General features: G+C 40.3%; 1 protein-coding gene across 3 annotated transcripts in view; it reads left to right on the forward strand.

Moving 5' to 3' along the window:
• tmem132e (transmembrane protein 132E) overlaps window positions 1–19,502 on the forward strand; it is a 440,362-nt gene that overhangs the window by 357,632 nt on the left and 63,228 nt on the right. For all 3 annotated transcript variants that reach the window (XM_082549921.1, XM_082549922.1, XM_082549920.1), the window contains exon 3: window positions 8,668–8,808. In XM_082549921.1, the coding sequence (XP_082406047.1) occupies window positions 8,668–8,808 (141 nt within the window). The remainder of the gene's footprint in view (window positions 1–8,667; window positions 8,809–19,502) is intronic.

Raw genomic sequence — 19,502 nt, forward strand, 5'->3', positions numbered from 1 at the left:
ACTGTCTGATGAAAAACATCGATACAGCACAATATGCAGGCTTTCTCATAAGGTGATTAATATGTAGTGGCTTTTATACGCTGTTGGTGAGTGTAGGTTATGAATACAAATACGAGTATTACACGTCAGGGTTGCATCCTTACTAGGAAATGCGCTGGAAATGGGTCTGCTGTACAATAATCTGTAATTATCGTCCTTTATGATCAGTATCTTTACAAGCTCTGCTAATAAAGTAGCAACTGGGTCACCTCATTTAGAGAGCGTCAGAGGGTATTACGCCTCCCCGTTTCAGCTCACATCAAAGGCAACACACCCGATCAGGATGGTTTCTTAAACGTTACATATTTCTGTTTCATCTCCCCTTGACGCACCGTGTCTGATAATTACTGTATTTTCTCTAATGTGTGAGATTTGATGAAAGAACAAAATATGAGCTGCAATAGCAAGAAATATTGTTTTGAAACAGAGTGTAAAATACACCGTCTTTGATGCAAGAATTAATACAGCGCTTTCTTGTAGTTCAGTAATTACAGCATCTGTCAATATTGCATCTCGCATGCTCGTGAATCATTATTCTTTATACAACCCTTCCCACACACAGTGACTCACAACAAACACGAAAAAAGTAAAGTATCATTTTTTTCAAGATACATTTTTCAAATATATACTTTATATAATCTTGACTTAAGATCTACTTACTAGCTTTCTCCCAGCTTTCACCCTTAGATGTTATCAGTGATCGGACATGCTGAAGTGCAGAAAGCCATGCCTGACCTTGGCTTCTGTGGAGGCGAGCATGTGAAAAACAAGAACATGTAGTCTGTAGTTTGAAGCAGAGCCTGGATTGTACAAAAAAGAGTGATCTCAGGCAAAGTGTTGCAAATTCAGATGTCCTGGAAAAAGCCTCACCCTGTTACGTTTTTGTACCTCGGTCGAACCAAACTTAACCACAGAGAATGCGAACCAGAAAATGGTAGTATGAAAGATTTTGTAAGGGTTTTGTAAGATCACAAACGCAGTGTTTGCAGAGTGGTGGCAGTAGTTTGTATCTTTCTCAAACTGCTGGCAACCACTGCAGCTTGCTAGCCAACAATACAGTCACTATCCGGTCGTTAAGTCTGACGTCACTAGCCGTGTCTGGGCCTAAACTCCGCTGCAGGTCCATATATCAAACAATCACTATGGCATTACTGAGAGTTGAAAAACTGTCTAAAGTTTTTCATCTTTAATAAAATGATCAGCGTTCTGCTCTACCAGGTGTAACAATTGAGTTTAACATCCAGGCATCCATGAAAACGGAATTTATGACATTTAACGGAGTTGGAAGTTAGCAGGAAGTTAGCTCGCTAGCTTCTATCTAAATACAATATAGCATGTCCTGACTGCGGGGTTTTGGAAACAAATTAAAACGTACAGCTCTGTTATCACTTCCAACATAAATGAAGACAGAAAACTAAACAGCAGTGACATTTGTAGGGTTACTGAAGTTTGGCTAGCTGTAGCTAATGATGTGCTACGTGACCGCTAGCGACACAGCTATGTTAGCATAATATAAACATGCTAACTTTTTTTCCACTCGATAAAAGTTACCGTGAGTGTTCTCGGTGGTCAGGAACAAATGTAATTGCATGGCAGGATGCTGTAAAAGGACCAAACTTCAGCCAGGAGAACAACTGAGATAATCCATCCACAATACGAGGTTAGTCATTCATATACTGCTGCATGGGCTGGGCTGTAGTTACATCCTAAGGTTTTAAAAACTGAGCTTAAATAAATGATTAGCGGTAATAAAAGCCGAGGGAGGTCAACAGTGATCACTGACTGTTTTAGGAGCTTTTTGAGATTAAATAGAAGAAAATACATAACATTAAACATGTTAACAACCCAAAAGCCATATTAAACGCAGACTACTTTAGGCCCGGAAGTAGGATTCGTCACGTCATCACTTAACGACCGGATTGGGTATTCAATACAACCCCATTGTGGGTCTTTGTAGACATGTGACCACAAACCGGGTAACATTAAAAGTCATTTTGTCCATCACCAGTCATGGGGATGATGTGGGATCAATAAGGCCCCAGTCATACAAGCTGAGAGACTGGTCATTAACCATCTGGGAACCACTGTTCTTGAGGGAAAAGGGAGTATTCCCCATATGGTTGTGAGTGGTTCCTGGAGGTTAACGGCAGCCACTGGAAAAATAATTGCTAAAGTCCCAGTTACACAGACTGGTCAGTAATCTCCATTTTTCCCCAGTGACCCGCCTGTCGCTGGGAATACACATTTTCCCTTGTGACTGGTGGTTGCCAGATGGTCATTGACAGGTCGGAAGTGTGTGAATAAGGCCTTAGTGAATGCCTAGCAGATAGCTCCTGACAAAGGCTGCCTGTGCCGACATGTTAGTCAAAGCAGTCAAAACCCGTAATCATCCATAACTTGAAGCATCAATATAGTTTAAACAGTTTTAAAAAAACAAACAACAGTCATCATGAGCGGGAAACTGGATATAGTGAACAGAACTGTTTGTACAAGTCTGCAAACATGTTTCTTTGTGCTCTGAAGTTGGAGATTTTGACATGGGAGTCTAAGGGCTTTGAGATTGGGCCACAGTTGGATTTAATGAAATTAGTTCAAACATTTAAATAACTTTTATGTATTTAAAACCATTAAAGATAAAAGATAATCACTGTAATTAGTTTAATACTATAAGAAGAAAGACATTTTCTGCATGGGCTGTGTGCCTATTCTGGTTAAAGAGGGAGGAACTTCAGCTGGAAGTCAGTTGCTTTCACAAATCATGGATGAGTGGTCGATGCAATGAGCGCAGGTTGGTGAAGCAAATGGAAATACCTCAGTGGGACTTCAGAATTTTTATCTGTCAGAGAAATAGATGCAATGATCTGATAGATGTTGCAGGGGCCTCAAACTTTCAAATGGAAATGAGACACTTGGGAGAAAAATATGATTTGGGTAATGCTTTCATGGAGTCTGTCCAGAAAGAGATGTTTGTCAGAGTGATGTCATGATGAGAAGAGAAAAACAACAGTATGTTTCTGTAAACACGGGAACAATCATAAAGATCACCAGAATTTTACTTTAACAGGAGAGCAGCAAGTGGCAGTAACAGAGTCCTAAGCAGAGTGACAACCAGGGTTTTAATAGTTTTGCAATTTTCATTAGTTTTTATTTTTATTTAGTTTTGACTTCAGATTTTCAATTTTATATCAGTTTTAATTAGTTTTTACCAATTGTTTGCTAGTTTAGTTTAGTTTTTATTTTTTTGAAAATCCTTAGTTTCAGTTATAGTTTTAGTTGTGTTTGCAAAAATTAAGTGTAACAAAATCCCAGTTTCATCATATCAGTCATTCTCTTCTGCTTATCCTTGGGTATGTTGCTATTCCAGCTACCATACCCTGCACCCTGGACAGGTCGGCTGTCTGTCGCAGGGCTAACACGCAGAGACAGAAAACTCACATTCCCACCTATGGGTTCTTTAAACAAATAAATAAATAAAGGCAGATGAACAACCATTGATACCAGGCAACTATAAAATGTATATCTTGGCCCCAATGAGACTATTAACTCTTGCAGCACTGGGTGTTCGTAATTTTGGTTCAAGTGAATTGATAAACTTTTTGAAGGCAATTGACTCACACAGTTATGTAGATATCCCAGTCCTGTTGTCTCCGGATGCATCACGCTGCCTTGCCTGGGGTTAGCTTCTGTTTTCTGGGGATGAGGGTTGAGTGTGCTCCCTTACTTTCTCAAGGTAAGCTAGGTTAGCCTTCTTGTGTGAGCTTTTCAAGTACACTTTAAGGTTTGTGGGATTTTTTTTCCCCTTGAGAAATGTCCCTCATAATTTGTCTCTTTCCACTACAAGACACTTGCTTTATCCAAAACACAGTCATATTCAAAGTAATCCCAAATTGGACTCTGGCGCTTTCTCCCGACTTTTACTGACATGATTCTGCGCGTGGACGGAGCAGCAACACAGACGACTCGACTAACGTACTGCCACCTGCTGACATAATGAGACACAGCAAGAAAAAAATCTGGAAACTAAACTTCATTTTGACCCTTGACTATTGTATGACACGCACACATCAATGAAAACTAAACACATTTTTTCTATAAATTCAGTTAATTTTAGTTAGTTTTGTGAACACTCATTACAGTTTTAGTTAGTTTTCCTTTTTTTAAATTTTTTATTTCCGTTAACGAAAATGTTTTTTCACTTCTAGTTTTCGTTATTTCGTTAGTTTTCGTTAACGATAATAACCTTGGTGACAACCTCCTAAAACTACATAATAATATTACATCGTTATTTATTCTTTTTCACAGAATACAAAGTATTTTCCGGGCATATGCAGGCACATTTTCAAAGTAGACTAACATAGTAATGAATAGTCTAGAAGACATAAAGCACAGAAGCAAAAGCCAAAAGCATTAATAATTCACTTCTGTCTTGTGTTTCATGAAAATGAAACCATCCGATCAATAATCTGTAGTGGCTGCATTTGTCTAAGAATGAGCTCTGGATTTTTTCCATGTTAAATCATTTGGGGCATGGCTCTGTGGTCAAATAACCAGAAATCACAATAACTGGGAAGACAAAAGCTTCTTTAAAAAGAAATAACAACTAAAAAATTCTCTCTGTAAACACTTTAATGAAATATATCGGTAAATTCAAAGGTGTCTGCTATCAGACAGTGGTATTTTGTAACAACTCGCTAGAAAATGTAAAAATGTCGCCCAAAAAGGTTACCAATAGCACGAGAAACCAGGTGATCTCAACAACTGATGGGTAAAGTATGACTAGAAAAAGGTCTTAGGAGCTTAGAAACAAAGTGACTTCTTTAAGTTTCGTAAAGATGTTTCGCTCATCCAAGAGGCTTCTTCAGTTCTAAAGCCAAATAGTGGAGAGTCCCGGTATTTAAACCCTAGTGGGGGCTGTACCTTAAGAGACTTGTTGACCCTCTATTATTAAACATGTGCTTCATCACATGAGCTAAGGTGTGAAAAAAGCGTGGGTCATTATCACCAGTGGTTTTGAGTGAAACCACTGTGAGACCTTGCTCCACCCAATGTGATTTATTGAGGTTACCTGATGCAAGATGTGAGTGGGAGTTGAGGAGCCTGGGAAGGGATCTCAAAAGTGGATTGTAGGTGCAGACAGTTAGTATCGTAAGCCGTCCCCTTTGCTCAAAGATGTTCACAGTGGACATAGACGGCCTCTTTCACGTCTCTTTTAAACCATCTGTCCAAAATGTGAACACTGGCATCCTCAATAGAGTGACCTTTAACCTTTAAGTGCAGATGTACAGCTGCATTTTGTCCTGTCTTATATACAGGCCTGATTTGACACTGGTGACACTATTGAAGGCAGGCTATACAATTTTAGGTTTAGTTTGGTGAGACAAAAAAGGAAGTGAAACCACAGGAGTCCCACTTAAGTAAGTAAGAACAGGAAATCAGGACAGCATGCAAAACAGAGGGAGAGAAAAACAAGGAAACACATGAGACAAGCAAAATGGAAACATTACAACAACAACAAAAAAGAAAGGCTGTCTGTTAAACCAAAACAAGGATCAAATCTTGGGGAAAAAAACACACCAATGGCTGCATCAGGAGCAATTTTGTGTTTCCGTTGTTGCCTAAAGACATGCAGAGCAGGGGAGCTGTGGATTAAACCATCAAAATACCTTCCAATTAGTGTGCAGTCTGCTCTAACTCCTGGGCCGCGGACCATCCTGAAAGAGCATGTTGTCATTTAAAAGCAATCCTGACTGCACAGACCCACTCACTTTTATTTTATCACGGATCATCTTTCAGCATTAAGCAAAGCATAAATCTGCTGCTGCAACTGGAAATCATATTACTTCAAATATTTATGAACTAAATTTAAATACTGCAGGACTTATGTATACTTCAAATCACAACATTTTACTGGAGAAAAGGGAAACAACTGTGTCGCATGTTATTGTAGCTTTACTATACCATAAAATTCAAGAGTTCTACCCATTTATGTAGCTATTTATGTGTTTACTGCGTTAACTATTTCGTCTCTCATCCCTTTTTTTCTTCTTTTGGTGTTAGTTGTTGCTCCGGCAAGCACGCACAATCCTTGAGCAGATGTTGGGGCATGTTTTTGTATAGCTGCAGCGTGCTACAGCTTTATGCATTTGCATAGTCTTATTTTGTATGCATCTATAGCCTCTGCACATCTGGTTCACTGTGTATAAAATCTCTGCAGATAATGCAGCGTTATGAATGTATATAGAAGTGCATGCACGTGCAGATTGGTTGGTGCAGCCATGCGTACATGACTGTATGTGTGGATGAGTAGGATTGCGGATGTAGATGTTTGGAAGATGCACACATACAGTATGTGCATTACATTTACTGTTATTACTTCTTTGGCCCTTGGGTAGAGCTGGGCGATAGAACATAACGATATGTATTGCGATATAACTTTTACTCGATAGAGAAATTAAGCTATCGCGATAGACCTCGCCGCTCTTGTCCTCTTTTTTTTTTAAAAGGTCAGCCAATCCAAATTAAGTAGCGCAGAGCCGAACCAATCACAGCCGCAGCGTCACGTCACGTGACTTGTTACGTACAGCACAAGTGCCAAGCCGCACGTGTGTTTGTTTGGGGTAATGGAGGAAATGAGTGTGCCGACTAGAAAAATCAACCGAGCGTGACCGAAGAGAAAACAGATGATGGTTCCAATGCCGGAGAGACTGTCGAACGGAAGAGCCATAGAAGTTCCGTAGTGTGAAGGTATTTCGGCTATTTCAAGTCTGACAAAAAACAGAGTAGCGTGCACTGTAAATTGTGCCGAAAGCAAGTCTGGAAATACAATAAACTGGTGCATGCGTCACACTGTGCGCCACGTTATTGTTTCGGTGAAATGAATTTCTACAATACTGTTACTGTTAATTCTACTCTCTGCAGTGTTTAAATGCTTACATATACACACAGTTACTGTCCCTCCACACATACGACTCGGTTCTGCTTCTATGCCGCAGCTTTGTTTACTTTTTCCCACCGAGGCTTCTAGACTTCTGATTGGCCAACATTTCGGCACGGTTAGGAATCTAGCGCCACCTGCTGCTTTGGCATGTTCATAGCAGCGTTTTCCTTCATTTCTGCCTTTATGTGTGGACGGGATTATTTTTTAAAACGAAAACGGAAAATCTCCATTTTCAAAAATACCCGTGTACGTGTGGACGTAGCCTCAGTCTCTGACTGGAAGCGCTAATTCGTCATTCGGCTTTTGTCAGACTAAAGTAACTGTTAAAACTGTTTGAAAAGCTCAGCTATACAACAAGGAGAGATTGAGAATTTCCTTTTAGTTCTCAGTTTATTTGATATTGACAAAAGTTAGTCAGTTTTGTCTGTTCTTCTGTAAAACAAACTAAGATTTATTTTTAGAATTAATATTTTGTTTCTAAGTGGAATTGACAATTTAGTCTGTTTTGTTTGTTCTATTTTGAAACTTAAACGCTTTAGCGGCTGCCTTTTGTGTAGTTTGCAATATTTGCCTTTATTTATCTGAAAAAGTCTCATGTTCCTTAAGTACATCTACCCTGTTGAACTTATTATGGGAAATAAATATTTAAATAAAAACAAGCTGCTGATTATTTCACATTTTACTTGTGAGCAACGGCACATTTAAATCTTACAAATATAGTTATTTGGCTTATATCGTGATATATCGTTATCGCCTGAAATGAAAAAAACATATCGTGATATGAAAAAATCTCATATCGCCCAGCTCTACCCTTGGGTTATTATGTAGAATAGTTTTGGAGATGGGGGAGAGAATGGTTTTATTTACAGAACTATGTAAAGTTCTACAATATTTATCAAGTGAACTGTTGTGCATGTACGTGTAAATATTATAAATAGTCTTAAAAATATCTGAATTCATTTTAAAGCCTAACGGGGGCAGTAAAACACTGCAGTGTTCACAACACTCCACTCAGTACACTTTAGGGTCTGGCCTTTTTAATGTGAATACCTGAAATATTAAGAGGTAGCAGGGAGTATGTTTGGTTTCCAGGTTCAAACATTCTTCCTTGTTGCAGTGTCCTGGAGCAACAAACAAGCCAAAATAAATAAATAAAAAATCATCTCAAGGACTCGTGCTGGTAACCTTGACCTATCTATAAAGTGTGTTCTCCCTGAAGAGCTAAGGGCTAAGGAAGGGAGATTGCACATGAGACTCAATCAACAGTTTTTAGGAATTTTAAAGGTGGCTTATTTTGTTTTAATGTAAAATGCAGTTCAGTAAAAGCTCAATGGTGTGTATGAACTTTCTCAAAAAGCAGGTGAACCGAAGCTTGTGGCTTTCAGGTGTTAATTCGAAATGAATATCCAGTGGGTTCAGTAAAAAGCTTTGTAGATCTGATTTTGCAGAGAGTGTAAGTGAGCACTCTGACCTGAAGTGCTCCTACCTTTCTGCTCTCATGTATCACTGCACTGTCATCTTCATTCATCTTTGTTATTGATTCATCTGTGGAATTGCTTTTGCCATGATGCAATCCAGGGAGGAGGCCTGTAGCACAGAGAGGGTATCCACCTCTGACCTTGCACATAAATCATCCCCCTTAATAAAATTGACCTCCTCTATTATTTTTTCTCTCTCGCCATTTCCTGCAGGGTCAAAGCTAAAAAGGGGGTAAACCTGCTCCAAACCAACTCGAAGAGCCCCCAGTGGAAGGTTGAATGGGAGGTACAGTCTGGCGCCAAGCATTCCATCACCACCATCGATGTGAACAAGAACAAAGCAGTCAAGCAGGGGTAAGTCAACAGCCCTGGGCCTAAACACACTGGGTCTGTCTAACCAACTACTGCCGCTGCAGCTGTTGATTTCTGCTCCTGCTCCAGCTACACAGAGACGGTGGTACTTGTCTTCCTTAACTATGGACAAAAGATCTATTTTCCTTTGACTAATCAGTCATAGTTACCTGATGAAAGGCAGCTTCTAAAAGCATATGCTCAGACAGAAGATAAAACACACCATTGTCCCAGTGACTAAAGCACCCTCTGCCTTATAGGCCAAAGTTAAATGAATGAAGATATTATCTGCTTAGTCTCACTACATCTGCCGTCAATTTAGTTTACGTGGAGAGATGAGGTAGATGATTGTGACTGCTGGCATTAAAATACCTTTGAGATTAGATCTTGTCTGAGAGCAGTAATTACACCTCAGGCTTCTCAAAAGAGTAAAAACACCACCCAGTCGTGATCCTGTGGTGTCTGACGGGATAGTAATGGACTCTGTGTGGCCAGATTCTATGGTAAATGCAACTTGGTAAATAAAGTAGAGCTGCAAAGAGATTTGCAAGCTTAATGCAGTCTAAACTGCATACAGCTTAATGCATTCGTTAGCATGCGTTTAGGAACAGCCTAATTGATTTGACCGGTAAATGGAGGTGAACCGTGTACGGGATGCTCCGATAACTTTTCTTCCACGCACTTAAAGGTCCGATTTACCGAAAACAATTCAAACTACAGTATGAAATGAGGCCCTGCAAAGAGGATTTGCTGGTTTGTTTTAGTGCCTGCGCGGTGTGTTCCTCTGTCTCAGTACAACAGAGGTAATAAGTAATTAAGCTGAAATTTGATACTCCAGTCAATGAAATGCTATAATTAAAAAGCTCAACAGGATCTTGTTCATAAGCGATGATAAAATGGAACGTCAGGTGGATTGGTGCGTACAGGCCAGCAGTAATGGAGGGATTGCACTAGATCAGGCTGGTAGGGAGAAGGGAACTGAGCTGAAATTAAGAGGTTTCAATTAGATTAATGTTTTAACACCAGAGCCCCAAACATTACAAAACTGCTGGGGGGGTCATTCTGACCCCGCCCTGCAAGAACAGAAGCAAAGCCAGAGAAGAAATCATTTCTTAAAGAAATTAAGTTGTTAGAAATATGTGAGATTAAGTTTTAGGGCTTTTATTATTTTTACAAATGATTTCGTTACAGTTCAGAAAGGTAAAACTTATTTTAGCATCCACTAATAACGGGTACAGCAAACAATATAATAACTAACACATCTGAATAATTCAATTATTGCAGATGAAGAACATTATGAAAAAGCTAAAAATGAATTTTACATAAGGTGTGGCAGGCCTATTAGTTACGCTAATATAAAGGAAGTATTAAAAACAGAGAGCTTGCAGTGAGCCAGACTGAACCAGTAGGTGGCTGCATTTTAAACCACAGGAGGCTACAACAAAATAACAAGCACGTTTTAATAGATCTATCATTGTGAAAGTAGAACAGTGAGAGTTTATGATGTCATCCACCTCCTCTAACACCAGACCTCATTCAGCGTCCATGTTGTTCCTCCCCAATCTGCAGCCCTCTGCCTCATCAGCTCTGCTCCTCAGGCCTGGGTGCCCTGCTCCAGATTTCACCTTTTACTCGTTCAGATTAGCTCCCCCCCCAAAGGTCCCCCCCCAACTTCTCTCCAAACCCAGCAACCCACCCAGCCCTCCGTGCATCCATCATTGACTCTGATCCAGACCAAATATATAACAAAATAAGAGGAAAATAATACAACTGAAATTTGTTACAGGCAAGTGAACAAAGATCCGAATCATATGCAATAACAGATAATTAGAAGAGCAACATCAAAAGCAGTCACATTGGCGAATTTTTCAGTCCTTTGAAATGGACTCAAAATCCCCCCATCATGAGTCATCATGAGCTCTGGGTGGTAATTGAAATGTATCTGTTGGATAGCCGGGCTCAGCCTTAGAAATAAGATGTGGATGATGTTCACAGTGAAGACAGTGTACCAAAAGGCACTAGCTGAGGCGGTTTGGACATGTGATTAGGATCCCGCATAGGTGCCTTTTCCAGGAGGTTTCAGGCACGCCCAGCAGAGCTGGGAGGAGATTCCAGGGTAGACCCAGAATACACTGAAGGGACTATCATCCTCCCTGGGAGTGTCTCAGGATTCCCCAGGAGAGGCTCTAGGAAAATGTTGCTGAGGAGAAGATCTAGAATATCCTTCTTAGCCCGATGAAAGGAAAATGAAAGGAAGGAAGGTCATCATTTCTTTGGTGTTATGGTTCTAATGGAATGCATTGGCAGTAGAGATTCTGGGTTTTTACAGAGTAATCTTTAAAAACTGTCCAGGAGAAATGCTTTAAAATAAACCTAAAAATCTATTTGCCTCATTATTGTTTTATTGGTAAAAAAATAAAAGCAAAAAATCTGAGCAAATGCACAAATATGTTTAATTGCTATTAACGTTGGGTGCACACACCCTGTAAACAGGTGCTTCCACAATAACACAGTGAACATCCATTATGGGGCTTTACAAGAGTGCAGTTCTCCCAGCCTGCGAGCTTGATCCACTGAGGGAAAGCAACTAAAAATTAGCAACTATAAATCACGTTATGTGATGTGTTCAATTTATTAAGACCTGAAGGACTGGGAGCTTGGCTAGAGACGTTAGCAACTGCTGGTCTATATATTGGCATCCCTGCGGAGTCCTGATGGTTGGGAGGAGGAAAAGAGCAGCAAGGAAGAAAACAGAATAACCTCACCTGAGAAAGAGGTCCACCATTTCTCTTTGTTTATTCCTTAGCGCCTCCTTAGTGACAGCCGTCCTTGCTATATTTAGTGACTAGTAGTCTTTGCTACCCTGTCACCATGTGGGAAATGTCCAGTTGGGGGTCAAGCATGGACAGAAAAACAGTGTGTCACACTGCATTTTCTCAAAAACCAAGTCAATTGAGTGGCCACCTAGAGCAAAACCAGCAAACAATGAGCCTCTAAAGTCAAGCAGTGGAGTCGGGGATTCATGCCTCATTCCCATAAAATCGATTGAACATGAGCTTGAAATCCGTTTTATATAAAAGGCGCCCACGCCATGCTGAAAACTGTTGTGAAATTCATTCACATTGCTTATATTTGGGGTTGTGATTTTTTTACGATGGTATTTCCAGACAGTTCGAACACTAAATTGAACTCGAAATTACTGATATGCTTTATTAATTATGTACTTTGTGACACTGGCAAATTATTTGTATTCCCAAAGTCTTTACATGTCTTTAAAAATGATCGAAGAGTTAAAAAAAAATAAGAGTAAACAAAAATAACTCTCAAGTCAATCAAAGCCAGTATCTATCTATCTATCTATCTCTCTATCTCTCTATCTCTCTATCTCTCTCTCTCTCTATCTCTATCTCTATCTCTATCTCTATCTCTATCTCTCTCTCTCTCTCTCTCTCTCTCTCTCTCTCTCTCTCTCTCTCTCTCTCTCTCTCTCTCTATATATATATATATATATATATATATATATATATATATATATATATATATATATATATATATATATATATATATATATAGAGAGAGAGATAGAGAGATGTGTATATATATATATACACATCTCTCTATCTCTACATATATATATATACATACACATCTCTCTATCTCTACATATATATATATACATACACTGAACAAAAATATAAACGCAACACTTTTGTTTTTGCTCCCATTCCCCATGGGATGGACGTAGAGACCTAAAATTCATTCCAGATACACAATATAACCATCCCTCCCAAACAGTGGTCACAAATCAGTCCAAATGTGTGGTAGTGGGCACATCTGCTATATTGAGATAATCCATCCCACCTCACAGGTGTGCCACATCAGGATGCTGATCTGACATCATGAGTAGTGCACAGGTGTACCTCAGACTGCCCACAACAAAAGGCCACCCTGGAATGTGCAGTTTTGTCTCACAGCAAAATGCCACAGATGCCACAAGCAATGAGGGAGCGTGCAATTGGCATGCTGACAGCAGGAATGTCAACCAGATCTGTCGCCCGTGCATTGAATGTTCATTTCTCAACCATAAGCCGTCTCCACAGGCGTTTCCGAGAATATGGCAGCACATCCAACCGGCCTCACAACCGCAGACCTCGTGTAACCACACCAGCCCAGGACCTCCACATCCAGCAGGTTCACCTCCAAGATCGTCTGAGACCAGCCACCCAGACAGCTGCTGGAACAATTGGTTTGCACAACCAAACAATTTCTGCACAAACTGTCAGAAACCGTCTCAGGGACGCTCAACTGCATGCCCGTCGTCCTCATCGGGGTCTTGACCTGACTCCAGCTCGTCGCCGTAACAGACTTGTGTGGGCAAATGCTCACATTCGATGGCGTCTGGCACGTTGGAGAGGTGTGCGCTTCACGGATGAATCATGGTTCACATTGTTCAGGGCAGATGGCAGCTGAGAATGTCCCAGTTCTTGCATGGCCAGCATACTCACCGGACATGTCACCCATTGAGCATGTTCGGGATGTGCTTGACCGGCGTATACGACAGCGTGTACCAGTTCCCACGAATATCCAACAACCTCGCACAGCCATTGAAGTGGAGTGGACCAACATTCCACAGGCCACAATTGACAATCTGATAGACTCCATGCGACGATGTGTTGCACTGCATGAGGCAAATGGTGGTCACACCAGATACTGACCGGTTCTGGGTCCCCAGACCCCCAATAGCGCAAAAAACTGCACATTCCAGGGTGGCCTTTTGTTGTGGGCAGTCTGAGGTACACCTGTGCACTACTCATGATGTCAGATCAGCATCCTGATGTGGCACACCTGTGAGGTGGGATGGATTATCTCAATATAGCAGATGTGCCCACTACCACACATTTGGACTGATTTGTGACCACTGTTTGGGAGTGATGGTTATATTGTGTATCTGGAATGAATTTTAGGTCTCTACGTCCATCCCATGGGGAATGGGAGCAGTAACAAAGGTGTTGCGTTTATATTTTTGTTCAGTGTATATAAACACCCAGCACGCCCCTGCGGGCGGTTTATCCTTCAAGCTCGGGTCCTCTACCAGAGGCCTGGGAGCTTGAGGGTCCTGCGCAGTATCTTAGCTGTTCCCAGGACTGCGCTCTTCTGGACAGAGATCTCCGATGTTATTCCCGGGATCTGCTGGAGCCACTCGCCTAGCTTGGGAGTCACCGCACCGAGTGCTCCGATTACCACGGGGACCACCGTTACCTTCACCCTCCACATCCTCTTGAGCTCTTCTCTGAGCCCTTGGTATTTCTCCAGCTTCTCGTGTTCCTTCTTCCTGATATTGCTGACATATATGTATATATATGTGTATATATATACATATATATACTAGGGGTGCAACGATACACAAAATTCCACGGTTCGGTTCGGTTCGATACTTTGGTGTCACGGTTCGATATTTTTTCGATACAAAAAAATGTTCATGCCTTTTTAATTTGTCATTTATTAAAATTATAAATATATATTTTAACTCAAAAGTACAGTTTTTAAATTTAACCCTAACCCTTGTGCGCGTTTTTTATTTTGACAGCGAATGCGCACCTGCGGACCACTTATGTGCAGCCCTGGTTATTTAGCTCGTCATATTGCAGCCACAGAAATTCTTTTGTCCATGAAACCATAAAGCTGCACTTTCTTTTTGCCTTATAGTCTGATTTGTCATAACTTCTCCGTTTTGTGGTAAGCTTTTCTTTGGCTGTCACTTCTTCACCCTGACCTGTCTTATTTGGCTCAGCAGAACTGAAATGCTTTTACACACTCACTCACATAAGCTCAGCGATTCTCTGCGCGATCAACCTCTCACATGTTTAAGCTGCGGGAGATTTCACTTGTCATGTTTGCATAGTAAGCTAACGATTAATAAGACGATGTCAGAGGAATTGGTGCACAAATTATCATCACTCACAGATCAGTGCTGTCGCTCTCTATACACAGTTCGCACGATTGCAAAGTGAAAGCAAAAAAACGAGCGCAAATTCAAACGCGATTTCAATATGTCACATATTGACAGTGGCTCACCGATGCCAATGACATAATTACCCAGCTACATTTCTGAAAGAATGCAAAAGCATTGACATATATTTTTCCTACAATAGCCCGACGGGCAGGGCAGAGATAGATTTTGGTAGCCCGACTGGAAAGATCGCTAGCTCCGGGACGTCGGGCTAGCGATATTGCGAGCCCTGTATCTGATTGAGGAATCACTCATCTTTGGAAAAGAGAGTTTATTACAGAGAAATGTCTCTTTCCAAAATAAAAGCTATACTATCCGCTTCTTCTGGGCTATATTCTCAGCAGCATAAGGAGAATCATGTGCTAACAGCTGTCTAAATGACTCGGCTAAAGTTAGTAGCATGCTTGTTGTTTTTGTCTTTGCACTAGGATGATGTCGGCGTAAATGTGCAGTCATATTCGTTGTGTTCCCACTAGTGCTTTCAGGTTAATCTCGTTGAAATGACCTTAACGCCACAACACGGCAAATCTCCGTTAACGAGCTACCGCCGATCGCTCCGTGCATGGGGCTAGACGGCCAACACGTTAACGAGCTAACTGCGCTAACACACTAGTTCACACCAATGTAATTAAGCATTGCATGGCACATCCAACATACTGTTTTACTTTAGTCCATGACTCGCTTACCTTCAGGGTCATACGTCACATGAAAACCAAAATAATTCCAAACGCCAGATCTGAATGAGGGTGGGGGAGGTCCATCTTGCAAGGAGAGCTTAACTTCTGTCTCGCTAGCTTGCCCTGCGCTCTTCCTCCTGACTATGCTGTCTGTGTTGAGCGCTCAGTGGATCTGCGCTCGACAGTGCAGCCTAGGCGGAGTAGTCGAACGCAGATTCACTGAGCGCTCAACACAGACAGCATCGTCAGAAGGAAAGTTGATAAAATAAATTACAAATGTTGTATTGTTCGATACATATGCGTACCGAACCGAAAGCACTGTATCGAACGGTTCAATATCGATACGAATATCGTTGCACCCCTAATATATACATATATGTATATATATGTGTATATATATACATATATATATACATATATGTATATATATGTGTGTATATATGTATGTATATGTATATGTATATATCAAACTGTTGGCTTGTTTGCCATTTTCACAAATGTGGCAAAGCCGCTTTGGCTTTTTTTTCTTTTATGTTACTACTGGGCAGCATGACTCATACAGAAATTCAGGAAATTTGAATACACAAGTCGTTCTATCTTGAGACAGAAATAGCATTTTGACAGTGATTGCTCTTAATCTAGGAGGACAAAGATTTGAGATTCAGCCCTGATAATCAGCCTGTCTGTCTGCTGGAGTTGGCATGTTTCCCCTGGGTCAGAGTTAGCTTTCTCTTTATGCTCTCTGTTTCCTCCAGCAGTCCAAAGACATGCGTGTTAGGCCACAGTGACAGAGGCTTAGATGGACCAGTCAATGACCCACAGGTAATCGCCAGTCACTAGGGAAAAGTATGTATTCTGCAACCAGCTGGGGAATAGCTATTGGAGGTTACTGATAGTCATTAGCGTGAATTTGATTCAAATAAGCAGAAGATGCTGCACCAAAACTCTCCTTGGCTGGTTGCTGCAGTTGCCAATAGGTGGCATGGAACACACTCTCTGAAGAAGTAAGTAAATGTGACTGGTCTCTATGTCTGTCTAACCGGAGCCTAATCTAGTGATTGCAAGTGGTTGTCAACTCCTGTGCCCATCATAGTGCCATAGGTTGGACCACTTGTAACCTGTGAAAGCAGAGATTCACCATACCTCCCTACAACAAGTGATCAAGAAAGTGAATGAGATCTAATAACCATTATTACAGTGGTCTAAATTATGTCTTAATTTGCAGCTGTGCTGAACTTGGGTCAACTAACCCAAACTAGTAAAAGATGTCTATTAGTGAGACAGAAAACAGCATTTTCTCATTTAATTTAGTATTGACTACTCTAAAGTAAATGGATGTATTACATGTTTAGTTGCAAAAATACAACTAAATTGGCATTACTTCTTTCATTCTGACAAAAACAAACTGACAAATGTTGCCATACAACCTGGTTACATGTATTTTAATGGCGTCTTTTGGGAATGACTTATCACGCCCACATTTCTTTAAGCAATCTTTTTTTATTCTATTCTGTTATGACTAAAGGAAGTCTGCTCCTTCCTCTTTTTACTTCTTTGAGCTAAATCATGAAAATAGGTGAAAATTTCTTACATTTTAAGCAAGACTCTATGTGCAGAAGCCTAAGACTCAAAGACTTTACAGTAATGAGCCCAAAAATACATGAATACTCAAGACAGTTCTTTCCCTAATCACCCAATTAAATGTGGTAATAGGGAGAAATCTATTCTGTTTTCTAAGTTCAATAATTGTTCTCGTTCATATGTTTTGTTTTTTTGGTTACCACTAAGCAAGTCACCAGTCTCAGTCAGACACATGCACAAACACGCACTCTGCTAAAAACACAAGCATACACACAGCAGCATCATTTTGCATCTCATTGGCGAACACATCTGAGCACCAATTCGGTTTGAACATCTGGTTTTGTTTACTCAAAATTACCTGAATCTGAGGAAATGGGGTGACAATGTTTTCCCTTCAGGGCGCGTTGTTGATCTCTTCATCACTCTCCGCTCTTTATTATTCTTTAGCTGTCCTCATCAGCTCGCACTTCAGCCGGCGCTGGAATTAGTCAACATATTTCTTTGTCTGTAACCCTCCATCTGGAACGGTCCCGTTCTAACAGCAGCTCGTTGATAACGCCACATGAACCGATGCATTATTGATCGCGGTCAATGGGTTTCAAATGAATAATGTTCTTGAAAACACTGTGGCAATGCCTCTGTCATTTAATAAGATGTTTCTTAGTTCAGTTTAATAATTCAGGGTTAAACAAGAGAAGCAGGGAAAAGACTCTGAGAACATTTTTAAATGCCAATATTGACTCTTAACAAAGGCTTCAGGAGGACAGGCGAGTACAGTGTTTTGCAAAGCTGCTTCGTCGTCACTGATGTTTGCCCGTTTTTGACTCTGCAAAGGAGAGAAAATGTGTTTCTTAGCACAAAAGGCGTCCTCTGTTGGCCTGTGTACACAAACTGTTTCCACACTCAAGTAAGACTCTTTCAATGAACACAATGCACAGTTTACTTTGTTGGCATGTTTTATGATCCAGAAAAGTGCTTTTTCCTGAGATGTGGGGAAAAGCAGCAGCTGAAAAGCAACTCAACTCAGTTTTAGGAGTTTTTAAGGCCCCAAACTTTAGCTGTTTGTTGGTGTACGTGAGCATTAGGGCTTTTTAAAAAGTCCTTTAATAGAAATAAAGAAACTGGATTACACAAGCGTGTCATAGCTTGTCGAAGGCACGTTTTTCCACCCGAAACCTGTCATTCTAGTCAAACAGCACATGTTGAAGTGTTGTTTTAAATTTTAATTAAACTTTGACTTTCTTTTAAATGTTCAAAAAGTCATACTAAAGGGCTGTAGGGCCATTGACTTAAGCATGAACCATTTTCAACTCTTTGTTCATCGTTTTTGTTCTCCTGCTTTTGTAACCCTGCCTTGCAGCGCTTTGATCCAATGAACACTCCCTGTTAATCAGTTCAAACAGACCTTTGATCAAAGAACGAAAATCCCCCTGAGCTCTGAAAAAGCCCCGAGCTGCAGCTTTTAAAATATATACTTTGTGCTATACACACAGAACATCATTAAGTTAATGGAGACAAGGCCAGACTTTCTTGAGCCATGGTTTCTCCATTCATTTAGCCCTTTGGTGTGAAATCACACATTTAAGATTTCACCGCCCACTAATATTTAAAAATGCCTTTGTGTTGAGTTTTGTGACTCCATCATTAGCTCAAGTGAGTCATCGTGAATAATTGCATGATAGCGTTAAGAAGGGGAGGTGTCCATGGATCCAAAAAGTCCATCCGGGCTTCCTTTTCAAATGGTTTACATCTTCAAGGAGTCGCTGTGTGGACGCTCCGACACTATCTAGTTTGACTTTTTCATCAGTCTGCTTTTTGTACAGCTGCATTGTTGGACTGTAAGTCCACTTCCCGAAAACCAGTCACATGGTTGTGGTACTTAATATCCCGGACGAGGCTACAAATCACAAAATGTATGTCTTAAATAATTTGGTAGCACTTTATAATAATTTTACACCATTAAGCATCATTAAGTCATTAGTAAGTGCTTAAGTCATCATTTATACAGCATTACTCCTCCTTAGTATTCTATTAATAATACAGATATTATTATGACCATGTTTTTGTGATTACTGTTAAGATGATATCGCGGCAGCGATAGCTGTACATGGTGTAACATTAACAGATGGATAAACATACCTGTATTTATAAATGACACTAAGGAGGAGGAGTGATATATAAATGATGAATTAAGCACTTATAACATATAACATAATACCACATTAATATTTTTTTATGCCTTTAGCTTTTGTTTTGTATAGATGCTGGTTTAAAAACTAGAAAAACAACTAGCTTAATTATTAGTGTAACTATTATTACTATTAGTTTCTCATTTTTCCTTTTATGTATGTATTTATTTGTCTGTTTTTAATGGGCACACTGTACATTAGTAACAGACCTGTAACTCATCAGTATTTCCTGGCTGGATA

Source organism: Aulonocara stuartgranti (assembly GCF_965226115.1).
Source record: "Aulonocara stuartgranti genome assembly, chromosome: 10".
In the NCBI taxonomy this organism is placed as follows: Eukaryota; Metazoa; Chordata; class Actinopteri; order Cichliformes; family Cichlidae; genus Aulonocara; species Aulonocara stuartgranti.